At 42.4% G+C, this 18,406-nt stretch overlaps 1 protein-coding gene across 1 annotated transcript in view; it reads left to right on the forward strand.

Moving 5' to 3' along the window:
• Nucleotides 1–18,406, forward strand: part of RYR3 (ryanodine receptor 3) — a 763,398-nt gene that overhangs the window by 548,942 nt on the left and 196,050 nt on the right. The window contains exons 54-62 of the mRNA XM_088456566.1: nucleotides 4,056–4,202; nucleotides 4,331–4,393; nucleotides 5,426–5,501; nucleotides 7,831–7,954; nucleotides 8,665–8,780; nucleotides 9,674–9,741; nucleotides 13,779–13,900; nucleotides 15,129–15,178; nucleotides 16,973–17,033. Coding sequence (XP_088312692.1) covers nucleotides 4,056–4,202; nucleotides 4,331–4,393; nucleotides 5,426–5,501; nucleotides 7,831–7,954; nucleotides 8,665–8,780; nucleotides 9,674–9,741; nucleotides 13,779–13,900; nucleotides 15,129–15,178; nucleotides 16,973–17,033 — 827 coding nt within the window. The remainder of the gene's footprint in view (nucleotides 1–4,055; nucleotides 4,203–4,330; nucleotides 4,394–5,425; nucleotides 5,502–7,830; nucleotides 7,955–8,664; nucleotides 8,781–9,673; nucleotides 9,742–13,778; nucleotides 13,901–15,128; nucleotides 15,179–16,972; nucleotides 17,034–18,406) is intronic.

Consider the following 18,406-nt stretch of genomic DNA (forward strand, 5'->3'; position numbering starts at 1 on the left):
TCCATAGATGAAGACATATGGAATATAATTAGGACCACAGTTTCTAATTCGCCTGTCTGTACATAATGAAAACTTATCTTTATTAACATTATTATTAACATTTAATTACATAGTGTTAATATATCCTGTTACAATACTGGGCAGGGGAAGAACTATCTATGGGAGACAATGGAGGCGCCTGCCACCGGGCACCAGCATTGAAGGGGCACCTCCTCCATTGTCCACAACATATTCACGCCACTTAGGGCTGTAACTATGTACCCGGAGTGTACCGTCATGGCCGCCCAATACATGGCACCCCTTCCCGGCACCTGAGAAACCACCATACACTATTGGAGAGCTCCAGGACAGATCATCAGATGCTGCCTTCCTCTATCTAGAGCCTGACTGCATGCAAATTGCTACATTACAGTGCCAGCGGCTGTGACAGGGGGGGGGCACCAAATTATAACCTGTCACCGGGCGTCTGGGATGAACTTACGCCACTGATACAGGGTGTTACCTTCTTGTACAGAGAGAGTAGTAAGAGGGTCCTGCTTGCAAGCTTACAATCTATAGGGAAATATACATTTGAGTTTAAGTACTAAAGATAGCAATATTGTCCGCAATCTTGGCTTGAAATCAGAGGATTGTTTGAGAATGTAAGAACACATATACATTTTGTTTGAACTGTGTAAAGGGGAGATAATTAGGTTGAGTAGCTTAGGGAGGTTAATTGGGCAGTTGTACCATTTGGTAAGCTTGTCTGAGGAGATGAGCTTTCAGCAGGGCCGGATTTCCCGCTAGGCATCCTAGGCACTCGCCTAGGGCCCGGCGGGACCCAAGGGGCCTGTGGACGGGTACCTTTGCCCAAAGAAATTACATGATCACAGTGCTCCAAGAGGAGCACTGCGTGAGTACCATGTGACGTCATGACGTCACGCGGTCCTGTCTCCACTCCCAGAGAGCCTCCGGGCAGACTGTATCACTGTGATACAGCTGCCTCCGCAGGCGCGCCGCAGCGCTCAGGAGGGTTCCTGCCGACGTCGCTGCGAGACCTGTCCCCTGCCGCCAGTCTTCTGCTGCAGCTGTTGGAGCCACCAGGACCAGGTAAGTCTAAGTGGGGGGATATGAGGAGAGGCTGTGATGGAGGGGGCTATGAGGAGAGGCTGTGATGGAGGGTGCTATGAGGAGAGGCTGTGATGGAGGGTGCTATGAGGAGAGGCTGTGATGGAGGGTGCTATGAGGAGAGGCTGTGATGGAGGATGCTATGAGGAGAGGCTGTGAAGGAGGGTGCTATGAGGAGAGGCTGTGATGGAGGGGCTGTGATGAAGAGGCTTTGATGAAGGGGACTGAGATGTGATGGAGGGCTGTGATGAGGGGGATATGGGTCTGTGATAAGGAGAGTGAGGGGGGCTGTGGTGAGGGGTGCTGTGAGGGGCTGTGATGAGGGGTGCTAGGTTGTGAGGGGCTCCATGGGGGGAGCTAGGAAGAAGGTCTGCTGTGAAGAGGGGATATGAGGAGATGTGATGGAGGTGACTGTAATGAGGGGGATTGAAAGGGGCTGTGATGGAGAGGATATGAGGGGCTGTGATGAGGGTAATTCGAGGGAATAGGGCCCCAAACTGGTATCCTGCCTAGGGCCCCATGAGGTCTAAATCCGGCTCTGGCTTTCAGGGAAGGTTTGGAGGCTAGATTAAAATTAAAAGGCACAGAGATGGTTCCTTGTCCCAACAACATTACATACATTTTCTAGTTACCTCGTCACACTTATGCTAGGACAGATGTGGACTCCGAGGTGATTTCTGTAATAAGATTTCAAGTGTCTGAAAGCAAAATCATATAACGCTTGAGTGGATATTGGATACTAAATTCTGACTTTCTCCCTGGACTGATTATTGCATTCCTCCCTATTTCTGGCTTCAGAGCACATTCCGGTCAACCTGCATCTCACATCTTAAATGCAGTCAAAACTTCTATCACTATATTTGGTTCATTGCATCTATGGAATAAATTACCCTGCAATTATAAGGAAAGCAGACAACTCTGAGTCCCATATTACGTTTGCTTCACCCACCTCCATTACCCCATAACTGTTTGGTACTATTCCAGGACAACCCTGTTTACCGATCTTACTGCACTGTGGACTTCTAACATAACAAGATAAAAGTGAATTTAATTTTCGTTTAACATATTAGTAGGCACAGTGTTTAACTTAGTTTTGGAATGATACTTAGTAAAGTGCTACTTTCCCCACTTCCATTGACCCCTTATAATGTTCCCTTTTAATCATTTGTTATTAATATACTTTTAAAACTATAAAAATGATACATTGACCTTGTGTTTTGTTTTCTATTTCGCAATTTTTTTCCATTGTTATAGAAATGTTAAATTAAAAATTTTGTGCTACTAATTTATACTGATTAAACAAGTTGTCAACGTTTAAAAAAAGTTTGTTTTTTGTTAAAAGAGGAGATAGTTGAGGTGGGTATTAGCAGCCAAAAGGGGTTTAAGAACATATATCTCTATATCTCTTACATCTGGATACTTCTGAAACTGAAGACTTTTAGGAGAGGAAAAAATACTAACTAAGCACTACAGAAATTAGTATCTTGTGCTGATAAAAATGTCAATTACGGGCAAAGGGAATTTAATTCAAATCTAGCTTTGGACTAGTTGGACTAGTTTTGCTGCATTGGCACCGATACCTTAAGCACACATGGAGAATTGTGTAAGACTCAGGATTTACAAATGAATAGAGAGAAATGACTGGTAGTGGAAAATGCACATCCATCACATGGGTTAATCAGGTAGATAAGCTTGTGATAGACTAGCCTCATCTCTGTAAAGTCTGCCTGACAAAGGAGTTCTTCCTTAAAGCCTTGTCAACTTTGATTGACTGCTGCTGTAAGAAAGTTATAGCTAATTACAGCCATCCTCAATTATTCTGTGTTTGTACCACTGGATAGTCAAGGCCATAAGAAGCGAGGGAAATGTTGTAGGTAATTCCAAGATTAGTAAGGAAACGTCTGAAGCAAAGACCAGTTGAGAAGCGCACGAGATTAACTTGGGAGGTGTGAATCGGGAAGGCCAGATAAACAAGCCGTTACAGCAATTTGTCTTGGCAAGGATGTTTTGGGAATAGTTCAGTAAGAAGCAAGAAGAACGTGAGCATATTGCAGGTCCTGTTTTATCTTGACACAGACTGTCAGTTCATGGCTAAATGATTAGTGTGTGTTGTGCTACCACTGATAAACACACTTTTCGTTTTCAGAACCTTGGAACTAGGGAAAATAATAACGATTACTGTTATGTGACTTAAATACAGATTGTAGGCTTTCTGTTGCATATGGCATAAAAGGAGAAATAGTTATCCCAAGATAACCCTTAAACCTATAGGGCCTGATTGAGAGTTGCACTCAATTTTGTCTAAATACGGATCATCTTATTCTTAGCAAACTGCGCTGACGTTAGGGCCTCCGTATGCAACATAGAGCAGTTACAGGCAGTTAGTGCTGTACAGCTCTCAGTGGTCTCTCCACTTTCTGATGAACGGGTGTAACTGGACGAGAACTGGGCATTTGCAGATTGGTGAGGTTTGCTGTCGGTGTGTAGATGGAATTGCAGGGTAATCAGAAGTGAGCGTATGCAGATATCCATCTGACAGTAACTAGTACAAATGCATGCTGTTGATGATGACAGATACTGTTACCAGTGGATGGATGGGGCGATGCGTTCTCATAGGTGCAGCTCACTCTGACAATAGACAGAGATCCACATTTATTTCCGACTCTGAATCAGGCCCATATTGTAGTGTTAGTGTCTCAGGTGATCCCAGGTTCTCCTTCATGGAACGATTTGCAATGATGTATTTCTTCCTAGGTAAATAAACTATAATAGCAGCTGAAGGTAGGCTACAATCTTTAGCAATATGTCCTAATAACTAGTGTTCTATGTGTACATTGGCTCTCTGCTTTTGTTTATTACATGCATATATGTGTGTTGTTGTTTACTTCATTACTATAGTATTACTGTTTTGTCTAGCCCTAATCCTAAATCATTTCTGTCTTCAATAGGAGAAAGAAATCTATCGCTGGCCTGTAAGAGAGTCTGTGAAAACTATGCTGGCAATTGGCTGGAGTGTGGAAAGAACTAAAGAAGGAGAAGCACTAGCGCTACATCGGGAAAATGAAAAAATGCGCAGCATATCCCAGACTAACCAGGTAAGACGCCAGGTTTATGTGCACCTGTGACATGGAACAGAGCAGTATCTAATGCCTGCACCTTGAAATTAGCTGACCAGAGACGAGAAGCTGAATGAGCTCTAATAAGGTTGATTTTTATCTTACAGGGAAATGGCTATAGTCCTACTCCAATTGATCTGAGCAATGTTGTCCTCTCCAGAGAGCTCCAGGTCTGTGCTTTCGTGTTATCTATGTTTTACGTCATATCTAAATATTGATGAGCACTTCAGTGTGTTACTAATTGTCTGGGGGATGAATTACATAAATGTAAGTGGCTGTCCCAAATCTCAGGCTCTTTCATGCTGAACAGTATGTTTGTGAGGACCTAGATGTAGAGCATCTAGGATGATCATCCTGAATGGGAAAGGGTTGCTTTCTTGGGACGCGTACAGATGTGTCTTCTTCCAACTTTGCCGCTTTGACGGCAAACGTGGCCTCGAATCGCGCCATGCGACTTGCTGCACACACGTGTACCACAGCACGCCAGCGCTTGCACCATGCAATCCTATGGATCGCAGATGTGAATGCAGCGCGCGGACCGGTCGCGGGCGACCGACTCACGCCTTATGTGCCGCGATTTGCCGCACAATAGGCAAAGATACAAGAGGAAACATCTATATTGTCAGTGGTTTGTATTTTAAGCACTGTCTGGCAGAGAAAACTGTATTTCCGACCTAATAAGGAAACCTTTTTCTCTTTGCTTGAAGATGAAAATGATTTTTTTTGACTCTTGGAATGTCTCATACTCAGAGGGCGATTTGTCAAAGACTCCTCTCATTGAATGAGAAATGAAAAGCGGAAAAAAATGTCAAACTAAAATAGTGATATAATTAGGAGTCAAAAATTGATCATCAATCACTTGGTACCATGTTTTGCAGGTAAAATAACTGGGCAAACCGTTCTCAAATGTTCTAAGCATTTTAATGGCTAAGAGGTCTATTTACTAAGCAGTGTTAGGAGACAGAGTGAAAAGTGATAAGAAAGTGATAAGGTGCCAGCCAATCAGCTCCCAACTGTCATTTTTCAAACACAGCCTGTGAGATGGCAGTTGGGAGCTGATTGGCTGGCACCTTATCACTTTCTTATCACTTTTCATTCTGTCTCCTAACACTGCTTAGTAAATAGACCCCTAAACCCGTAGCAATAGGTAAAGCATGAAATAGTGATCTTTGATAGTCTTTTTCCATTGTGGTTTTGTGCAGGGGATGGTAGAAGTGATGGCAGAAAATTACCACAATATCTGGGCCAAAAAGAAGAAGATGGAGTTGGAGACCAAAGGTAAGAGATATAGAGGGCATTTTTCTGTAACCTGCATTATTGAACCCATCTGAGATATTAGCTACCACACATTTACTATTACCTCACAGTCTAAGTTGCAATATAGTGAAATTGATAAAGTTACTGATGTGTGCCCCATGCAATAGCTCCCCCCCCCACCCTAGCACTTGAATCAGGTTTTTTCAAGCTGACCTGTGAGAAGCTCTCCGCAGCAATGAGGAGCCTCATGGAGGACTGTGCTGAACCAAATGGCATTTGTTCCCTTCCTAGTGGCTGCATCTCTCATGGGCCACTGGGAGTCACATTTCTGAGGCTGGATCCAGTGCACAGAATAAGGTGGGGAGGTAGAGTGATGAAGGACATCAGTGGGGATAAACATTTAGATAGGAGGAGAACCTAATCAGAAATGGAGTGTGCTTAATGCAGTACCTCTTCACGGGATGCTGGCGAGCATTATGGTATCTAATCAGAAAAATGGATGTGAAATGGAGACTATGGATTATATAATATATATCAGAGGGGGTTGTGCATATGCAGTGGATAACAGTAGGGAGTACAGTACTTTATTATATAATATACATCAGTAGTGGGCTCTGCACTATATAATTGTATATGAATGGCATAATATAGGATGCATGGGACGAAGTATGGGGCGATTTATAACTTTTAGCTGTTGCTTGGGGAGAACATGAGTACTATGTAGTAGGGTGAGGTTACTGGGCAGTCTCTGAGATCTTGGGTGTCTCTGTTTTAGGCTTGTACTTGAAGGAGAGGTTCCCATGGCTGCCCAGTACCCCACCCAGTTCCAAAATCAGGCGTTTGGAAACTTCCTACTAGAAATCTTCCGTTTACTACTGAGCTAACCATTCTATCATTACTTGCAGCATGTGGACTAAATAAGACCCAAAAGAGTTCTTTATCGGCAAAACCATTCACTGGGATCCACCTCATCCCATTCTGCATATAGCTGGGACTATTACCAATCAGTTTGGCGCTGCAATGTTCTTTGTAGTAGAAGAGATCCGGCACAGCCACTTTAAATGAGTCTTAGAATGGGAGGTAGTTAACTGGGCTACAGTCACAATTTTGCCAATAGCATTGTTGTCAGCATAATGTTGAGCACAGTATGGCAACACTGTACTAATGTTAGTTTAATCATTGTGATCAGGTCAGCATTGTAACTTTAAACATCATAGTGCCGTGTTTAACGTTATAGTGCCGACACGGTTATAATGCTATATATGGGTGCCAGGACCATATCAAATAATGTGAATAAACAGTATAAAAAAACAGGGATGTCTTTGGGTGCCGTCCCTAGCCCTTAATTCTTTGGGACTTTTGAGTGGTAGACTGAGCTACAAATGTATCCATCTCAGGGCTGAAGAATTGCAAGGTTCAGGTTTGCTATTCTCTGAGAGAGGTACTAATAGGTCATGGACAATGTCCGCAGCAGTATCACATTATGTGATGAGGGACGCATCAATGGTAAATGTAAATGGTACGTAGATATACAGTGACAAAAAATAGGTAGAAAAGAAGATAAAAAATAGGCAATAAATAGACAAATGTCCAAAAAAAAAAAAAGACTAATGTTGAGATAAAATTAGCAGATCACGTGGAAAGAATGGTGAGTCCCATATAATAAGTGGTAGGCAGTTGTTGGCATTCAAAGTAACCCTGTAAGGACAGCAATAGAGTAACATAATGATATCCTCTAGAAATGGTAAGATGATGAAAAAGCAAGCTGCAAGCAGTGGCATGACCAGCAGTACCACTGCATAGGATCAGCAAGCCTGCTATATGTTTAGGCCTTAGGGTAAAAAAAAAAAAATAAGCGAGTCTCTGCATAAGATAAAGGACACCTTCCCACTGTCCCAGGGGAAGAAATCCATGGTTCGGGGTAATATGGTATCTGTGGCCAAGGAACGGCAGCTGTAGCTGTGGAATGCCGGTCACCACACCTGCAGTGGCATGGAGAGCTTGGCCAGTCAGCCCGGGAATGGGGGATCGCCGGCAGCTGGGCCCACGGCTTCAATGTGGTGTTTGATACGTGTTGCAGGCTAGGCGGCATGTAAGTAGGCTAGTGAAGAAGTAGCCTGGAGGTCACCAGTGCAGGGGGATCACCAGGTGTGAAGGTCCACGGGGAAGGGCCACAATTACTGTATGAAACCAGAGCTGTAGTGAAGTCCGACCTCTCGATATGGCCACCAAGCCGTGCCCGCTATCACAACAGAGAGATGCCCAGCAAAAAACTGTTATGGGGAACTTGGATTTATTAGAAAGGATATTTCAGTAGAAAACATATTAGGCCTGTCATTGTCCTTTGCAGGTGCAGGAAGCCACCCTTTGTTGGTGCCTTATGACACCTTAACGGCAAAAGAAAAAGCTCGGGATCGTGAGAAGGCTCAAGAACTTTTCAAGTTTCTGCAAGTGAATGGTTATGCTATATCAAGGTACATACACTTTCACATTACACGTGTCTTGTGTTTTGTGCGTTATTATCAAATAAATATTTCTAATTTTTATTCTTGTATTATGGGTTCTATACACGGAACATCAAGCTATAGCTCTCAGGCTTTTATTAGGTTATACTATAAACTTGCCCATTTTACAGGTACAGTGTAAGGTGAGAGTGTGACTGTGACGGCCCCCATGTAGGTAATATTTCAGTTAGTCCTGCAGTGCAAATAATATTATTCTTGTCACTGTAAAAATAGCTATTTTGTTATTGATTAATAATTGGGATGTCTATCAATGGCAAATTACTGTTGCAGTGTTACATGGTTCCCTTGAGAAATGCGGAAAGAGTGAGTGAAAAACCTCAGGTGAAAATTGCAAATAACTGGTTTGTGGCATCAACTGTCCAATTATATGCCATCAATACTATTAATGTAATGGAAAAGGTACCACAGCTTACCAGTAAGATGCCATCGACACTGGAAACATCACACCTCCTACTTTAAAACTGTGCAGCAGGTGAAGGAGTTCCTAGTAACACGTACAGGCGATGAAAAATTTAAATACCCATCAAGAATTCAAATTGTAATAAAACAATTATTGTTAAAGATGAGTTATATTTGTTCTATCATTTAATACATAACCAGATGATGGCTGATTACTTTATGTCTATGAATAGTAAATGCATGTTCTGTTTATTTTGTAGGGGATTGAAGGATATGGAGCTAGATGCATCTTCCATGGAGAAGAGATTTGCTTTTAAGTTTCTGAAGAAAGTTCTGCATTATGTTGATTCTGCACAGGAATTTATTGCACATTTAGGTGAAATGCCATTGATGCTATATATTTACCATGGTTGTCATGTAATGTGAAAACAATGGTAGAACTGAATAAAGCAAGACACACTATGGGGTAAATGTATAGTCTGCAAGATGTCTATGATTTAAAGCGGCAATTATTGAAAATGCAAAAACAGTTTGATCTTGCCTTTTAAAAAATAGCCTCTTTAAATCTAGCTTCATAATCACCGATATCTCGCAGTTGCCCTCAACTCACAGGGCAACATGTTTATGCCTATAGGTATTCTTGCTAGAGGCCTTTATGCAGGTGTTTCTTGTGTTGAATTCTTAAGGTGCCCACACACATACCGATGTCCTCACGATACGATTTTATGGCCAATTTCCTCATGAACTTTCACGGGAGCTCCCTTGCCGTCGTGATCACGATTTGGAGTTAAAAATGTCCAATCTGACTAAAGATCTATCTTGCAGCCAATGCATTGTATCCCAGATTGGCTAATCTGCCCTACAGCACGGCAGATCAGAAGATGCGATGTACGACGAGCGGGGACGCGCATCGGCATCATGCTCGTGAGTATAAACTCACGATTTGTACTTTTTTTACCCGATTCGTCATCACGATTCGTCGAAATCGGCCAAATCGTTTAAAATGTCGCTATGTGTGTGGGCACCTTTACTTTACATGGTCTTAAAATTACTGTAGCTTTGGACAGGTGGAGAGACGACTCCTGAGTTTTACTACTGTACCTCTCCAGCACCTATCTAGCATATATCTGGAAACCTGCTATGTTGTTCTATTGATTCTTGCCTACTAAAGTGGCTGGACTGGATTACAGTGATATAAACCACTTTCATTACCCTATCAGAGGAAGATTATCTAAAATGTATCTTTCTGGCATAATTATATCTCTCCAGAGGCTGTTGTTGGCAGCGCTAAAGCTGAAAAGTCACCACATGAGCAAGAAATCAAGTTTTTTGCCAAAGTAAGTTCCAAAATATAACATTCTTTTTACTTCCTTCCAAAACGCTACCATAAGAGATGTGTGTCTAGACTCTTGGTAAATGAAAGAATGTATACCGATTGTATTTGCTGAAATTCACAAATTTAAAATTTCTTGATTGATCACAGGGTATAAAGGTCACACCACATATGCAGAGATTTCTGACTACAAATTTTAACTTCTGTTTTCACATATTTCCATAAGTACTATCAAGAAGCACAAATAAATGATCTAGTCATAAAATAAAACATTGGAAATAATATAGCTGATATTATATAGCTCCCCCTCATTTGATGATCAAAATCTAGACATTAGCGATATATATATATACAGTATATAGCCATCTCAAGATCACATTATTAGTAGTTGGGAAAATCCAATTTAAGTTTACACTCTTATATGGGATTCTCTAGTGCCAAAATTAAAATTCTGAGAAATCTAGTTTCATTATCACAACAACTCAGTGTCTTCTCTTTAATCAAATTATCTTGATTAATTTTTTTCCTTATCGGAAATAAAATAATCATGTTTGATGTTTTCCAGTGTAAATATATTCCTCCATATAATTAATGTTTTCATTATCTACAAATTCTACATTTTAAAAAATAAAATAAATTTTATTAGGGTAAACCAGAAGAAAAACAGATACAGTAGCAGAACTGTATGTGAAACATAAAAAAATAATAGTACATAATCAGACAAAAATACAGGTAAAATCCAACTAGCAATTTGGCAAAATACAATTTTAATAGACAGTACAAAAAATAAACCAAATATATTAATCCAAAGGTCACCTCAGGATTTTTGCAATATTCAAAATAAAAATAAAATACATAAACAAGAATTAGCGCCAACATAAGAACACAAAGAAAAAGAGGTGTGGGGGAGGGGGACAAGAAAAGGAGATCAGCGGAGTCCAGGAATTATTGGCACTTATTCAATCTAAGGGGTTTTCTAAAATGAAGTTTTTTTTCTAATATACTGTTTTTCTAATAATAGTCAAAAGTGTAATAATCCCTAATACCAACATGATCTTCCCAAGAGAACTATATGTAAAAGTGGGAAAGAAGACTTGGGGGAAAGAGACTGATATGAAGGATGAAGGAGTGGTCTGATTACTTGAAGATGAACAAGACTATATATCATTGGCAACTAGATTATACAAAATTGCACACAATTTATAAATCTTCTGATCAACAATGTTGGAGAATTTGTGGTCATATTATGCGTTTTGGCACATTTGCCAGGACTGTATAAAGTTTGCATGGCTAATTTAATATTGTTAAGTAGAATCTTTTCACAACACATCCTTTTGGCTATTTCCTTTTTAATAGACACTTTTCTATGCTCTATGAACTTGTTTTGTTCGCTTCCAGAAGTCTTACTGCTTTGTTCTGTAAATCTCAATTGCTTCCCAATAATAAATTGTTGCAAAAATCTGGTCTATAAGCCCATGTGGAGAAGTTAACAGCAATGATTATCCATAATTTAGTAGAATTTCGTAGACTCTTGGATGGATTTTAATACAAATTGAAACCTTTTTAAATACATCTTACAAGTACCAATTAGTTACTTGTTTAGAAAAGACAAACACACTGTTTGATTTATTTACTGTTAACAGTATTTATAGGGAGAAATACCACAGGTATTATACTGTACCCTTCCTAACTCACTTTTTTTTATCCCATCCCCACTCTTTAAAAAAAAATGAATACAAGCAAAGAAAGAAAGAACACTATCCAGCTTTCCCAAAATGAGAAAAACCCTATGTCACTGTGAGCCTTAGATGGATTGCTGGCAGAAATACATTGGATACAAAAAAGGATGAATCATTCACAAATAAACTAATCTTTTTAAAGAATTTAATTTAGTCTGTAATTATTCCACTTATTTTTACTGGCCTTGAGGATGGAGTTGAGCAACCACCTTCTTCTTCTCAATGGAAATAATCAGTACAGTCTATGATTAATGACAATGGGAGAAGTATGGTGATATTGAAGTCAGTATACATTGCTATGTTCTGTTACTTTAATGTAAAAACTATGACATATGACTCTTTTGCTGTGTGTTTAAATATGTATTCCTCCTTTAGCAAAAACTGCTTTTTAACAGAGCTGTAGTAGAAAGTCACAACAATTTTATCTTCTTTCTATATGAAAAAAATATTTATACAGTTGTCCTCATACACCAAGCCTCAATATGCCATTCAGCACGAGTAAGCCGCGCCTAACGATGTAGCGTAGCGACTTTTTCTTTAAATTTGCATCTTATTCGCACCGATGACGCAGTCAAACACCTCTCAATCTGTACCAGAGCCGCCAAACCACACAGGAATTAGTTTTAAATATGTACATAGTATGCAGATGAAGCACAATGGAACTTGGCGTAAAAAAAAAGCCGCAATCTCTGCATCCTAGCACTTCGTATACAGATTCAGACTCAAAATGTCCACGTGTCACATATCAAATAATCAGTGCAGTCTCATTAAGCGGTTTTGTCGCATTTGATTGTTTAGTTTGTGCGACTGAGACGCACATTGAAACAAAATGATGGTAGGCGCAAGCCTAATCACACGGGACCTTAAACGCAGAGATAGGCCGTTTGGTGCAACTGCAACAATAGTGTATGAGGACACATCTACAGTATATGAAGTCTCTGGGACTAGTAATGCCTCTGAGGCGTAAAATCCTTTGTGCATCAGTGATGTCACTAGATCCTAGTCAGTTGCTAGACTACAGCTGTATCCTCACTTATCTTTGCTGCAGTCTAGTCCAAAAAGTCCCTTTCGGCGCGCCTGGTCCCGTGAGACTCTGCTAGCGCCGGGCGTCTTTTGTGCATCTAAGTAACAATACGATGTGAATAGGATGTACAAGGAGACTGTTGATTAATTTAAAAATGCTATACTTGTATATCTGTGTGCACCTCAGTGTCTCAATCAGCATGGGAAGGGCTACGATAAAGCTTTTTTTCACTCCAAGTTTCATTTACAGACAGTTGCAAATAGATATACAAGTGTCACAGGGGCATTTTAAGAGAGGAGGGGGCCCATGTGCAGCCTCCGCTTGGGCCCCCTCCTCTCTGGCAGGGCAGTAGATTCTGTCTTTTTGCCAGAATCTACTGTGCATGGACAGATCTCCGGGGGGCCTGCCGAGGAGGAGAATGCCGCTGATGTAAAGGATGCTACAGATACAGGAAGAATCTGACAGCCTTTTGCCCAGGGACGTGGCTGCTCACCTGCTATCATAAGCTGCAGAGAGGACCTGCCACCGCCGGTAATAATCTGCCATGGTCCAGATCCCGGACAACTATCCGAAGATGCTGCTGGGAAAGACCAGCCTACTGCCGAGGACTGCCGCCGAGGACTGTTGGGAGATCCGGAGGACCCCATTGACTGAAGGCTGCCGGGTGGAGTGCCCGCGGAACAGAAGATCCCGGAGGAGGCGTGTACTGCTGGGACTTGAAGGAAAAAGCTCCCCGAAAAAGTTCCACTCTGCTGCTGCCTTGAGGGATGCCCGTCGAGAGGCAGACCCCGCACATGAGACGGACCGTACTGCTGGCCAGCCGCAGGCAATGAAGGCGACAGCCCCAGAAGAGGAGATTGGATCACCACCCACCGCCGGGACTGCTGAGATGCTGGAATGTGACAGCGCTGTTGTCATGGTTAAGGCACAGTGGCTGCTGCTGCGGAGAGCTGAGCCTACCCCGAGATGTAGAGCAGCACTCAGAAGTCTGCGGAAAGGTGAGTATAAACTAAATATGGGTGCCGGATATGCGGTGTTGGCCCCCCTGGACCCAGGGACCCGTGTGCACCGCACACCTGCACCCATTATAGATAGGCCCCTGAAGTGTCACATATCAAATTAATCAGGACAGTCTTCTGGTTTGTTCTAGTCACATCGCATTGCAAATTAGATGCACTTTCAATCAAATGTCAGCACTCCTGTGTGTAGGCAATGGGTACTATTAAGGCTGCAGAGAAGTGCTGAAAATCTAAAGGTCCCTGTTGCTTTCTGTTATAGGTTCTCCTACCACTGGTTGATCAGTACTTTAAGAACCACTGCCTGTATTTTCTCTCCTCTCCAATTAAAACTCTCAGCAGTAGTGGCTATGCATCCAACAAAGAGAAAGAAATGGTGGCAAGGTAAGTACATGGTGAAATGGTGGCAAGGTGGGAACAATATTTTGTTACATCTCAAAATATGCTGTATCAAGGGATTTCATGGAGATACACTTACCGTTCCATGTTTCAGTCATTTTGGTATATCTGTATCACCGCTATTTGTATAAATCATACCTCCCAACTGTCCCAACTTTAAAAGTGGCAGAGTTTTGGCCAAAATTGGGCATTTCTGGGTGGGTTTGGGTGGATCGGTGGAAGGGCTTATTCTGTTCTGATTTCACATGTCTAAATGTTGGGAGGTATGTATAAATTATATAGTAATATTCCTGTTTAAAATAGTGAAGTACGTAGATGTACTGTAAAGTCTTGGTTACTGCAGGACTTTACCAAAATGGCAAATGTATTGTAATGATAGAATATGTTCACATTGAGACATAATAGATTTCTTTCTTAATGTAGACCATAATGTTTACACCAATTTAATTATTCAACTTTTAAACGGAAGCCACCTTTCTACTTTTAAGTCTTTATTACTAGAGTGCCTTTCTGGACAACCATACAGTATATTGGGGTTGGGTATGAGATCCCGGCGGTCAGAATCACAATGCCAGCATCTCATCAGGGTTAGGATACCGACACTTGTCGGTCAGTATCCTAACCCTCTCCCTACCGTAACCGTAACGCTCCCTCCCTGGTGCCTAAACCTAACCTCCCCCCCCCAGTGCCTAAACCTAATCTCCCCCTCCTCGCACCCTAAACCTAACCCTTCCCCCCCAGTGCCTAAACCTAATCTCCCCCTCCTCGCACCCTAAACCTAACCTCCCCCCCCAGTGCCTAAACCTAATCTCCCCCTCCTCGCACCCTAAACCTAACCCTCCCCCCTTAGTGTCTATCTCTAACCCGGCCCCTAACCGCAGTACTTACCGTTGGGATGCCGGCACCGGGATTCTGACAGTTGTCAAGATTCCAGCGCAGGCATTCTAAGTGCCGACATCGCGACTGTCGAGATATTGAACAGATCTCATGTATTGTACTATATGTGCACTTGGTTAGTGTGTTCCATATAGTCCTGTTTCTGCATATTGCTGCTCCAATTAAGGGAAATTAATCATTTATTGTTGAATGTGCAAGTAAGTAGGGCTTTTGCATGTCCATGTCTTACCAATTTCCGCAGTATTCTTTGCGTCTTTTTTCCTAACTTGTTACCATTTTTCTCTCATTTCCTCTGTACTTTTCCCTGTCACTTCAGTCTGTTCTGCAAACTGGCAGCTCTTGTCAGACATAGGATCTCACTGTTTGGTAAGTCATTCTGAGCTAGGTCAGGCAAGGGACTGTCAGCAAGGATTGCCTATGCTGAATAATGCATGGAGATAGCACTTAACATGATTTCTGTGTTGTGTGATAGATAACTTTTATAAAGATCTGAATATTTATATAAATGAAATGAGACACAAGTGCACATTGGTTTTCTGTACCCTGTTAGCTATCCTTCATACAGGACACTTTAAGACATCAGGTGACTACTGTAATTTATTATAAAATATATCAATACAGTAGATCAAATGCAAAAAGTTTGGGTCTGATTCTGAGTTGGACACATCCGCGGCCCCTTCTCCGCCTGGCCGCAGACGTCTGTCTGGCATGCGACTGCATGTGGAACTCTATTCCGCCCACTGTTCCTGCGCCTGCCTCCTCCATTAGTATCTGGACTTGCACTAGCCCCATGCTAGGAGCAGGCTTAAACAGACGTCCCATCTCCTTCCACACGCTGTGAATGAGCACAGAAGATGGGCGAAAAGCCCACGACAGTCCCATAAGATGGCAGAGTACCGTGCACCTGTATTTGCCACTCAGAAACTCCCATTTCATAGCTAATGTGATTATTCGAAGGACATGTCCCTCTGTATGTACTAGGGATCTCTGGGCCTGATTCAGAGCCGGACGCTATTTGCGCTCGCTCGTTCAGAAAAAGGGGCCGGATATTTAAATAGAGCGCTCGCTCTTTGCGGTCTGTTGACGCCTCTATGTCTGAGCGAGCGAACGAAATATGCGCTCGCTATTTTGTAAAAACGCCCCCTGGCCGTTCGTATCATATGTCATCTCCGCTATTTATTAGATTAATCGAGTACATCGAAAGGCGTATGAACTGCTCGCAGTGCTTGTGGTTGGATTTTCCTACCACAATCATGCGAACAGTTCAGGCTAAGAGACAACCAAGTGACGTGGCCGATGACGCTGCTTTGATAATTATGCACACCCTTAAAACGCCCATTTTGACCGTTTGGCACGCCTGCGTTCGGATCTCCACTCCCCGTTTTCAAGCACCTTCCCCTGTTACCACCCACAAACGCCTCATTCTGTCACTCAAATTAGCAGGCCCTCGCTGTTTTGCGAGCGCACGATATCCGACCGCAATGACTGGTTGGCGCATGCGCATTACGACCCATACGCATGCGCATATGTGCGAACATAGCTCGGAGCGAATGAGCGGCCGCTTACGAGCGGCTCTGAATCAGGCCCTCTGTCCTTGTCCGGATACCTGATCCGGGGCATGCACACAAGCCGATTTCTTTCTTTGGCGATTGCGCAGCATCCTGAAGTCTGCGAGATCCATGCGCATTGATACTTGCGTGCATCTCAGAATCAGCCCCTTTGTCTCTCTAAAACTGTGAACTACAGATCCCAGCATTCCCAGGTTGTAGTTTACAGCAACAAATGGAAAACCACAGGCTGCCAATGTCTGCTTTAAAGTAAGATGTTCACTAGTTGAGGTTTTTCAAACAAATGCCATACTCCACACAATTATATCTAAAAATTACAAGCAATCTATGTTTTTGCATAGGTTAATTTATTCGGCGAAATCATAGTTAATGAGTTAATTAAGCGATAAACTGTCCTGTAGCAACCAAACCATATTGTAGCATTGTCACTGTTGTGAGTTTCATATCCTTTCTAATACTGCATGTCACCTGAGTCTATTGTCACATGTATCAAACACAAGACACGGCAGCCAGCGCAAACACATTTAATTAACATGATGTATTGACAATATTTCTGTGCCTTAAGATATTTACTCTGGTCCCTTTACTCCAGGAAGTGACTCCGCCACCATGGTGAGCTGTCTGCATATTCTGGCTCAGACACTCGACACACGGTACTTTTTATGGCTTTCTTTTATTCTAGCCTGCTCTGCTATTAAACTCTGGTTAACATTGTTTGTTTTCTGGCAAAATCAATCAGAGATCACAGATTAGAGGGCAAATAACACTCTATCTGCAATAAATGAGAACGTTACCAAAAACTTCCTATGTGCACCTTATTGGTATTAGAAAATCATTAATAGAAATTATGGACAGTTATGGTTCTCAGCTCCAGTCTTCAAGTACCACCAGCAAGTTATGTTTTGTGGATGTCTTTAATTTATGCACAGGTGAATTGATCCATTTTGCTGGGGCAGAAATTATCCTCCCCTGCTTCCACATTCAGAAATCCTCAAACATGATCTATTGGGAAAACTTGAGGGTTGAGGTTGAGAGCCACTGATGTACAGTATTTTAGGGACATTTGGAACCATAGAAATGAGGCACACTTGCAGAATAGTAGTAATATTTTTATTGATTTGGGAGGCACCACAATGCTTTGCAATGTGGGACAGTGAGGAAAACAAAGCTTGCACAAAACAGGGATATGCAATGTAAATAAAATATCAGTAGACATTAGTGCAGCAACAGGGCTGCATTGCGCCCTGTGCTGACCCACCCCCTAAGCGCATGACCTCACGTGGGGGGGGTGTGTGGCCAAGCCACCAGGAAGTGCAGAACTGCTCGGAGTGTCCTAAGGATGCTCTGAGCAGCTGTACATATGGCACTGCCGCAGTGATGCAGGGTGCCGTACCAGGCACTCTGCTAGCCAGAAGCAAGGGCATTGGGCAGCAAGAGTGCCGACCTCAGAGCTCTGTGTGGTGGAACCGTTCGTACACCCCAAGTTACAGCCAAATGGAAAAAGAGGATTGACAGGGTCCTTCTCATTACAGATCTTACAGGAGCTGTGAGATTGGCTCAGTGTGGTAATTGTGACAGTTGTTAGGCTGCAGCAATAGAATAGGTTAAGATGTAATAAAGAGGTAGGTTTTCAGGGAGTGTTTAATTATTTGAAGGCTGGGGGGAGTCTGATCAAGTGTGGTAGGGAAATCCTTAAGTGGGCGGTGGCAAGGGGAAATTTCTGTAGGCAGGATGAGAGGTGGTTATCTGTTTATCAGAGGTGAGATGCAAGTCAGAGGTAGATGTACAGTAAGAAGAAGGGAGAGAGTTTATTTCAAGGTGATAATTGAGATGAATGAAGGTGTGGGAAGCTTGGGTAATTACGGTGTTGACGGTGAGGGAGATTTAAGAGGAGATTAAATCTTCACATGTATGTTGGGTCATCCATGTGGACATAGCAGAGAGATAGGTAATTACACGAGATAGTACAGAAGAGGCGAGGTAGCAATGGGAGGAGCGTTGATTTGGGTGCTGTCAGCCTAGAGGT

The sequence above is a fragment of the Taudactylus pleione genome, unplaced genomic scaffold (genome assembly GCF_031769625.1).
Source record: "Taudactylus pleione unplaced genomic scaffold, aTauple2 ptg000707l, whole genome shotgun sequence".
Classification (NCBI taxonomy): Eukaryota; Metazoa; Chordata; class Amphibia; order Anura; family Myobatrachidae; genus Taudactylus; species Taudactylus pleione.